The 10,000-nt window shown below is 37.9% G+C and overlaps 1 protein-coding gene across 4 annotated transcripts in view; it reads left to right on the top strand.

Moving 5' to 3' along the window:
- The window catches only part of fsip1 (fibrous sheath interacting protein 1), a 23,697-nt gene that overhangs the window by 6,655 nt on the left and 7,042 nt on the right, over positions 1-10,000 (top strand). For all 4 annotated transcript variants that reach the window (XM_043232428.1, XM_043232429.1, XM_043232431.1 and 1 more), the window contains 2 exons: positions 791-889; positions 6,983-7,120. In XM_043232428.1, coding sequence (XP_043088363.1) covers positions 791-889; positions 6,983-7,120 — 237 coding nt within the window. The remainder of the gene's footprint in view (positions 1-790; positions 890-6,982; positions 7,121-10,000) is intronic.

Genomic DNA, 10,000 nt, shown 5'->3' with positions numbered 1-10,000 from the left:
TCTCTCGCCCCGCTGGCATACGCGGCATTAATTTGCTCGTTTTGTTTGTTTTTAAATAACATTGACGCTCAGAGTCAGGTGGTGTCAGGGGGAGGGGCTTGCTCTTTCCACGGAGCGCCTGATTGGACAGAAACGAGCGTGATGTCATTGAGAGATTCGGTGGGTTTTCCTCACCTTTGTGTTTCACGGAGTCTTTAAACATGGAGAGACGTCCGTTCACGTGAGGGCAGAATGGAATAATGGCGTAATGTGGAATTAAAACGTCTTTCTGCGTGATTCCAGCTCCACCGCAGAAAAATATGCTCTTCCTCAGTATTTATGTCTGATTTTCCAGCTCAAATATTTGTACATTTCTTACATTTACTGGAGAGCATCAGATAATACAAGAAAGTGGTCAGAAAATGAGTTTATGATTAAAACGAGAACAAATGTGCCCAGAGAAATAAACAGAGTTCAAAAGGAGAAAATAAGATGATTTTTCTGAGCCCGTAGTTTTAATTGCTGTGTGTGCTGCACAAAATAAACGTCTTCATCTTTATTTCTGGCTTGTTTTCCAGAACAAACATGTAAATGCATGCGAAATGAAGAAATTAAGTTTTGAAAAACGTAGCAAAATGAACGAGTTTATGCTTAAGATGGTCTAAGAACAATGATTGAAGTCTTGATTATTTGTTCTTGTTGCCGTAAACCCTTTCGTTTGGATCAGTTTCTCATGAAACAGAGGGTCTAGCTGGTCATTGTTCATCAATGCATCTTGACTGAAGTGTTTTGACGGGATCTCCGTGTTCAGCTCGCAGGAGCGTCAGGAAGCTGCTTTCTGCTCACAGCACAGGAGAAGGAGAGGATCGAGGAGCTGCTGAAGGATCTGGAGGAGGACGCCACAGAACCGGTATTTATTACCATAAAGACATCACAGGCAGTATTTCAGAGGATCTAAGAGACAGACAGCATCCGCTTTCTTTAGAGACAATCAATGTCCTTCCTGTCTGTAACGTAACGACTGATTAATTCATTAATAGAAGTGATCCCTGAAATGGAGCACGTTTAGTACACGACGGTGTTCACTCAGCAGATAATCATGAAAGAAAAAAAAAGCACAGCAATAAAAATGTTTAGGTTTCCAGTTTTTGCTGCCGCTGAAAAAAACGCAAGAAATTTGTGCTTTTTTAAATGAAAAAGACGATAAACATACAATAAATATTCCAGCTCTCTTGGGTGTTTTTAGAGGAGAAAGTATATATATATATATTACACATCAACACAGCTTTTATTAGTGTGTGTATAATACCATCATATCAAACCACTTCTGATTATTTCAAACACTCAGATAATGCTATGAAGCTGATTTCGAGAAAAAGCCCGCGGATGAATGATATCTTTGTTGGACGGGTTTGTAAACGGCATTTATTCGAGGCTCAGGCAGAATCAGAATTCAGAGATGAGGGTTATAAAGGCTGAATTGTAAAAAAAAATAAATAAATACATTTTAATGAATACAAATAAAAATGAAAGAAATGCAATTATTTCCTGAGTGGCAGAAAACCCCCCCAAAACAAACTGAATTGTGAGACTCAAAGGAAATTTATTTAACTTTATTTATAAAGCTCTCTTAACAATACAGATTGTGTTAAAGTACTGAACGGTGTAGAAAAGGATCAGCTTCTGTGTAATCAAAGAAACTACACTGTAAACGTAAAACAAGGAAAAACTGTCAGATAAATTTTAAATTACGAGAAAAAAATATAGCAGGTGGTATTTAAGTGTAAATAGCAGTGTATTTCTATTTAGAGCAGGTGAAAATAGCAGCATTTGTTTGTGATGTTATTTATTATAGTATTTATTATAGTATTTATTTATTTATAGTTATTTATTTTCAACTTTTTGATTATTTCCTTCATTGTCATTGAACAGAAATGCTTTTATGATGTGATTTGAAAAATTTTAAAGGGAGAAAACAATGTCAGATTTGAACCTGTGGATCACTGAAGTATGATCACCATACGCTTTATCATCTCAAGCGGTCATCTTTTTGTAATGATGACTAGCCAATCACACGTCGGTGGGCGGAGTTAGTGTAAATAGCCTCTACCAATAAGATATTTGTCAGCATCCCACTCCCTGCAGTTGTTCTCCAAGCCTCTAGAGGGCCCTGTGTTCTTCCTCGTGTGTCCTAGTTTAGTGAGATCTAGTGCCTTGTTTACCATTGGGTATCTAAGTTGTGATTTTCTCCTTTTGTTCTTCACTCGGTTTTTGAGTCGTTACTGTGAGCTTCTGCCTTGTGTTTCCTAGTTCCTCAAGCTACCTCTAGTAAGTTGTTCAGGTATTTTTTTCTGTGTGCAGTTTACTGGTTTTGTTTTCTCCCCCCGTGGAGTTTTTATTTTTCCAAGTACTTTTTTGCTCTGTTAACTTTACCTCGGTCCGAGAAGGACTTTTGTTGGAATTGTTTTTTTTCTTGTGCAAAGATTTTTTTTATTAAATCTACCTTGCTTGGAGCTCTGCCTAAAGTGTTTCATTTGGGTCCAACACTAGTCCCCTTGTGGCTAAGCGGGAAATCGCTTGACCACCACACCAGACACCTGAGTTCTAGTCGTGACAATATTGTAGAAAAAACATTGTGAGAGAGAAAATGATTGTGACTTCTGTAAACTTGCAATTGCTGCAGATTACAGAAGAGTCAGTGATCACTGGGACTAGTGGTCAGTCCTCTGAGAATCACTATTAGACTTCATTTAATGCCTCGTTCTCTTAGATTCAGACGCTGTATCTGACAGTTTGCGGAGAAGTGTCAGGAACTCGTGATTAGTCAATGAGAGAAGAGCAGGTTTTCATCTCACCGCCACAGGAACTGGCGTCTACATTTACAGAGTCCTTCTTTCCTTTGTTAAGTGATTTGTGTAATTACATGCGGAAGCCCAACAGACCGCAGATGTCTGGATGCTCCTCACGGGTCCGGTGGAAACTTCCTGTTATTGCAGGAGCTTGTCGATGGGCAGACATGAACACGACATGATTAAAGTCTCTCTGCATGTGTTTGACCCTTTGACCCCGGCAGGCCATCCCAAAGATCAAGTCACTTCTACAGTACTGTTTCAAAGCAGCTACACAGTGATCAATCACTTTTATTCATATAGCGCTTTTAAGAATTGTGTCAGAGCACCAACAGTATAAAATAGGAGCATAGAGAGATAGTGATGTATAATGACGAGATAATCAAAATGACAATAATCACTAGAAATTAGGTGTCCCCAACGAATCAACCCAGAGGCGACAGCGGCAAGGAACGAGTGATAATAGAAGTGTGTTGGTGTGTTATGTGTAGGCTAAGTTAAAAAGATGTGTCTTTAATCTAGATTTAAACTGAAAGAGTGTGTCTGCCTCCTGAACAGAGTTAGGGAGATTGTTCCAGAGTTTAGGTGATAAACACATGAATTAATATTTCTGCATTTGATGTTGAGAGAATAGCTTGTAATTTAGATATATTTTTAAGATGGAAACACAGTTTTACAGATGCTAGAAAGGAAAGATTGCTGTGAGACAGAACACATAGGTTCATAACTGATGAAGAAGAATTAAGAAGCAGTCATCGAGTGTTAGACTGTGTTCTAGATTATTAGATGTGGGGGTTTAGATCTAATAATTAGCACCTGTTTTTACAGAATTTAGCATCAAGAAATGACTTGACATCTAGTTTCTTATAGACTATGCATTCTGTTAGTTTCTCAGTTATACAGTTATATACAGGACTATAACAAAAGCAGCTCTAGAGACAACAATCATTAGAGTCATTATTCAGATCAGTTCAGTCAAGTTTTGTTTTCAGTGCAATAATGAAAGTGAACATTAAATGTGGTAAAAGCTGAACGGCGTGATTGTTGAGTAAATATTATTTATTCCATGCAGAAGTATTTTTGTCGACAGCAGATAATGTAGAGGGTTTTGCTGAATCTTTCGCTGCTCTGCTGTCTTCAGTAGTTTAATGAATACAGAGAGATGGTGTTGTTATTGTTTTAAGGGTTAAAGCACTTGAATCTGTGTGAAAGATCCCTGCAGAATCTCTACATCACCTCTTTATTAATCGCTTCTTCTTCTTCTTCAGTCCAGCGGTGTGTAAACTGCTTACTTTGTCTTATTTGTTCAGAGCTGGATGATTGTTTTCTAGAGAAACACTGAATGGTGAGCATCAACAACCGTTACTGGAAATCATCGACACCGTTTACACAAAATAAACCGTTTACTTTACAACAAATACACTTCATCAGAAGAATAAATGTCACACAATGCCACACGCATCTTATATAATACAGTTTAGATATCAGAATGATTTCTGATGCTGAAAATTCAGCTGCGCTTCACAGAAATAAATTACACTTTAACACACATTCACGCAGAAAACACACATAATAATGAATTGTAATAATATTTTACAAAATTGCTGATTTTACTGTATTTTTTGTAACATATAGAAAATCTACATTGGCCAGTACACTTAATTTTTGTTAATATTGGTTAATAAAAATGCAACTGTTAGCTGTTTAAATGGATCTGAGTGAATATGAATAATTAAGTATGTATTAGCAAATGCAGAAATGAACATTAACCAAGATTGAGAAATACTTTAGAAATAATGTCAACTCGTGTTGCTTGGTAAAAAGACGTTTTGGCCGGTTCACACAGTATAAACCATTTCTGTTAGAGAAGAATGAATGTTGTACCTCACACAGTATCCCATGCATCTTCTATAACGCAGCTTTGCGAGCGAGTACACTGTAAATGAAGCGTTTCTATCTTTAAGCAGTGAACCGCCGACCGCTGCAGCGCTGCACATAATGTGCACGTTTAACCCACAGAATGTGCCGCTGAGAAGCGTCCTCCGTGCCAGAGGAGGCAGAACAAAGAGCGCTCTGTGTGGACTCGGGCTTCTGTCAGCCGTTACCTTGGGTTTGATCTCGCTCTCTTCTCAAACATGCGCTTCTGGAACGAGCGCATGGAAATAAGTAGATGCTGCTAATGCTGCGCCAGAGGAGCGTTATTAGAGTTTCTTCTGAATTACTTCAGTGTGAGCCTGATTCAGAGATCATTTCAGTGTCAAGAAAGGCTTCCATTGAATGTTTGCCAATCAAAACATCATTGTGCGTTTTCTTTGCATTTATTTAACCCCTTCTTCCTCTGCTTCAGTCACTTGATTTTTTTGAGATCTGTAAAATCTGTATATGATTATGATTTCTGAAGGATCACGTGGCACTGAAGACTGGAGTAATAAAGCTGAAAATACAGCTGCGCTTCATAGGAAAAAATTACACTTTAACACATATTCACAGAGAAAACTGAGATTTTAAACCATAATAATATTTGAATATTTTTACTGTATTTTATATCAAATAAATGCAGCCTTGGTGAAAAGAAGAGGCTCAAAAACATTGAAAAATTTTTCAGTGTGCAGGTTTCATTCAAATTCAAAACGAAAACTGAAATAAAAATAAAAACTATATCCTGTTTTCTCGTATTAAGTAAAACAAAAAAAAAATGGCACAAATCCACAACAAATCTATTAAAACTTTAACAAAAATGTACACGAAAGCAAAAAACGTTAACAAAAAATACATACTGAAACAGCCTTCGTGTGTCGTGCAGGAACGCCTGAATCTGTCTGAATCTGTCTGTATTTCAGTTCAGGACAGGCTTCATGAGCTCACGGTCATTAGAAACACACGGGCAGCATGTCAACGTTTACCTCACCCTCGCCTACCTCTGACCTCAGCTCGCCGCTCGGCCTGATGGGAGATTCGCTCATTGGGAAACAGAAGGATATTAGTCAAGACTTAGATATTTGGCTTTAAAGGGCTCTTTGGCCGAATCAGGATGCTGTGTGTCGTCCAAGAGCAAATACCAGGTGCGGGAAAACCGCTGGGCTTTATTTTCCTGTGAGCGCTTCTGCAAAACACCATGAAATCTGTGACAGAGGCCTGCTGGTGTTTTTACCCCCAGATAATAAATATTATTGAGAAATACCGTTTGTCTTCATATTGATACTTTCAACGCCATTGAACTTTGTTTAACCTTATGAAGCTACCGTTTTATGAATTTCTTGATCAAACTCTGCTCTGTTTAATCCAGTAAAAGCTCATTTAATGTAATTCTACTCAGATCTGATTCTGATCAAGTAAAGCTCATATCTCCAGATCAACTCTTACCGTCTTTACTTGATTCTCCATCAATCGTTTTCATCAGGATCTTTTGAGGAGCTTTACTTTCACTGTTCCTCCAAAACATCTCACATCTTCTGAGGAGACTTTTATTTCTTCAGCTCTCCATCATTTCAATCTCATCTTACTGTCTTGCTGTTTGTAGTGAAGTCAGCAACTGATTCCTTTGCAGAAGTGTGTTAGCGAAGGGCAGATGTGATGCACACACACACACACACACACACACACACACACACACACACACACACACAGCGTTGTCATGGTAACGTTTGGTCCGTTCACTAAGGGAGTTTCTTAGGCCCTTTTAAGGGAGTAGGGCGTAGGGATGCTCACTTCCGTTTGGAATTCACCCTATGTCTTGTTGTATGAAAAAATTACCTATTTTTATTTTTTACTTAAAATAACCAAAAATATGTGCCAGTGGAATATAAAAAACAACCTTAAGGCTAAACAAGATTTTTTTTTTTTTTTTTTTCATAGAACGTAAATGCATCTTAATTCCAGAATTTGTAGATATTTATACTAAAAATAAGTGAAGTGAAATTTTTATTTTATCTTCATTTAAAATAACATATTTTGAGCAGCCCTATAAATAAACTCAACGGGGTCTGATTTTGTTTGGTTTTAAAGTTTTTTTTATGTCTTACTGAAGAAAGAAACCCCTACATGAATGACACAAGGGTTAATAAATGACGATAGTTTTTGGGTCAAATGCGAGGCCAGCTGAAATAAAAACATCTGTTTGTTGTTGGGTGAGTTATGTCTCCTCTGGTTTGCAGGGTGTCTCGTCATCTCTATCAGTCGGTGAAGGTTTCAGTCCTGAACCTGCTGAACTCCAAAGTCTCCATCATATTGACTCCAGACTGCAGCTGCTACTTCCTGTTCAGGACTTCCTGTCTGTGCGGAGCTCGTCACAGGTACTGATCCCTCACAAGATATCATCTCGCTCCTAAGAGCTCTCAAGAGTTCTCACAAAGCTGCTGAGACACACTTGAGCTGAAGAACAGAGAGAAGTCTTGAGCTCAGAGTAAAGGGGCGGGGCTGGGCTGGTTGCTATGGATGATGTCATCAAGGGCATTTACTGCGTGCATGGTGATTGGCTGATAGACTCTGTCAGAGATTTATTCATAAAATCATTGTAGAGCGTGATATCACATAATCATATTCAAACAAAGGTTTAAAAATGCCCAGCTGGTAATGAAACGCCACTTTAAAAAAAAAAAATAGGCAAATTTTCCAACTCACTTAGAGTTAAACAGTAGATTCTTACCGTTTTTGAATCCGTTCAAAGAGTCTTGCGGATCACTTTTAGCTGCAGCTTAGCATAGATCATTGAATCTGATTAGACCGTTAGCATCACGCTCAAAGAGTTTGATCTTTTTCCTGTTTAAACCTTCACTCTTCTTTAGTTACACCGTGCACTAAGACCGGCGGAAAATGAAAAGTTGCTGTTTCTTCTAGGCCGGTATAACTAGTAACTATACTCTTATTCTGACATAACAATCAAGGAACTTTGCTGCCGTATCATGACCGCCGCTTTTTCCGTCGCTCTTAGTGTGTGCTATAACTAAAGATTACACCGAAAACGGTAATGGATTCGAAAACTCCAGCGTTTAACTCCAGGGCAGTCGGAAAATAGGGTTTCTTTAATGAAAAAGATTTAATCAAAGGAACATTTGGAGTTGGGATAACTTTTAAAACCAAATGTTTCTAAAATGTTTACGTTCGAGGCAGATATTTTAGGACAGTTTGTGGTTTGAGATCGAGGAGTTAGTAAGCACAACATCGTTTTTAAGATTTTCTCCTAAATGAGTTATGAGCTACTTTTAGCCTGAAGATGTTTGGTGAATACAGGCCCTGGTTTCTGTCCAGGATGGTTCTGCGTTGTTTGTGGATCAGTTTGATCTGTTCTTTGACGTTCGAGCGGCTGTTTCTCGATGAATCACGGCCGTATGCTTCGAATGAGCTCGTAATGAGCGTCTGTAACAGAAGCTCTCGTCTTCATCAGGCCAAGAGACTGGAGAAGTGTCGTAAATAATGAAATATGGAGGCTCATTTCTCGTCTGGGAGCAGTTTGAAACTCTTTCCCGTTGACGCCGCTCCTGGATGGGATTCTTTAGAGGTGAACGCGAGGCTTAAGAACAGAGGCTTGAGTTTCACACTTCCAGAATCAGAATCATGCAGCGCTTTTCTAAATGAACATTCATTTGGTTTTTGCTGCAAAAACATAATGAAAACACTTTCTGAAGGACTGGTGTGTGTTATAATTAAAGAGATTCGTTTGTTAACTCTTGAATCCCAGATCCGACATTTTGAGTAGATTCGGTTTTTATAGTTACATTTTAATAATCAATATTTCAGTTCATTTATTATTTGTCATTTTCAATAAAAATTTGATCAATCTGTAATTAAAACCTTTTCAACGACAGTGGCAATCAAATGCATCCTAATTTTTAGCAATGTCTTTAATGAATGAAATTTGAATCGTTCATATTCTTTTGTATATTTATTTTATATATATATATAAATACACACACATACAGTCGATATTTAGAAAATATTAAACATATTTACATGAACGCATTTATGTTATTATATTTTATATTATATATAAATATAATATATAAACATCATTTTCATGCGTGTGTGTGTGAATTTATAATATACACAGAATACACTTTATTATGTTAATATAAAACACTAAATATTATGTAAAGAAAGACTTATTTTGGAATCACAGTTATTTGACATTACTACTTATGATGCAGTATGATGTTTTAATAAACTGTATCGTCATTATTGTTAGTATGATTTTAAGATGTACATTCAGTAATACTTAAAGCTTTTATACATGAAATAAAAGTAATAATAATGTGTAATGTAACTTGTATGATCTCATAACTGTAACCTATATATTATATATAGGTTTTTGGGTTTAGGAACTCAAAATGGTGTGATATGGTCTTGTGTGTGAAGTCCAGGAGTTCTTCTGGTGGAACGGTCTGATGTTATGAGGGTCGTTCCTCATAAGCTGCTGTCAGAGATCTGGACGTGTTTCTGTGTTCTGATGGACTCTCAGCAGACTGTGTCCAATCGATGAAAACAACAGAGATTGAGTCCAGCTGAGAAATGTGGGTCAGAGGTTCTATCAGAGTTCTTTCTGAGTCACATTTGGCTCTGCTCGTGACATTCGTCCCACGATCGGAGCTGAGGCCGTGTTTTGTTCTTCTTCTTGTTGTGTTCTGTTGTCATGTGTTCAGAGACTGGACCGAGTCCCGACTAAATCTGCTCACAAGCTGAAACTGCATTCCTCTCTCTCTGTGAGTGAAGGTGAAACATCGAGTCATGTGCTTCTGATCTGATGCTTGATGTGTGTGTGTGTGTGTGTGTGTGTGTGTGTGTGTGTGTGTGTGTGTGTGCACTGGTTTATCTGTAAATGTGGTCTGTTATATAGTGAAAGATCAGGACGACCCACTGGTGAGACGTTTGACCGGTCGTCACTAGATAAAAAAAACTGTTTATAAAACAGACAAAAGTATTTAGATGTAGATCTAGTGTTCTGCACATGTTTCTGTGACGAGTAGTTCAGGGTCAGGGGTCGGGTTAATACTGTTAACCTGCTAGAAAATCAATGGGAGTCTATGCAATGTCCTCACTAGCAAAACAAACGTGTGTGAAAATCAATGGGAGTCTATGCAATGTCCTCACTAGCAAAACAAACGTGTGTGTGTGTGAGTAAGAGTGAGTGTGTGTGTGTGTGTGTGTGTGTGTGTGTGTGTGTGTGTGTGTGTGTGTGT

This window comes from Puntigrus tetrazona, unplaced genomic scaffold (assembly GCF_018831695.1).
Source record: "Puntigrus tetrazona isolate hp1 unplaced genomic scaffold, ASM1883169v1 S000000528, whole genome shotgun sequence".
NCBI classification, from domain to species: Eukaryota; Metazoa; Chordata; class Actinopteri; order Cypriniformes; family Cyprinidae; genus Puntigrus; species Puntigrus tetrazona.
This window is presented reverse-complemented; position numbering and strand designations above follow the sequence as displayed.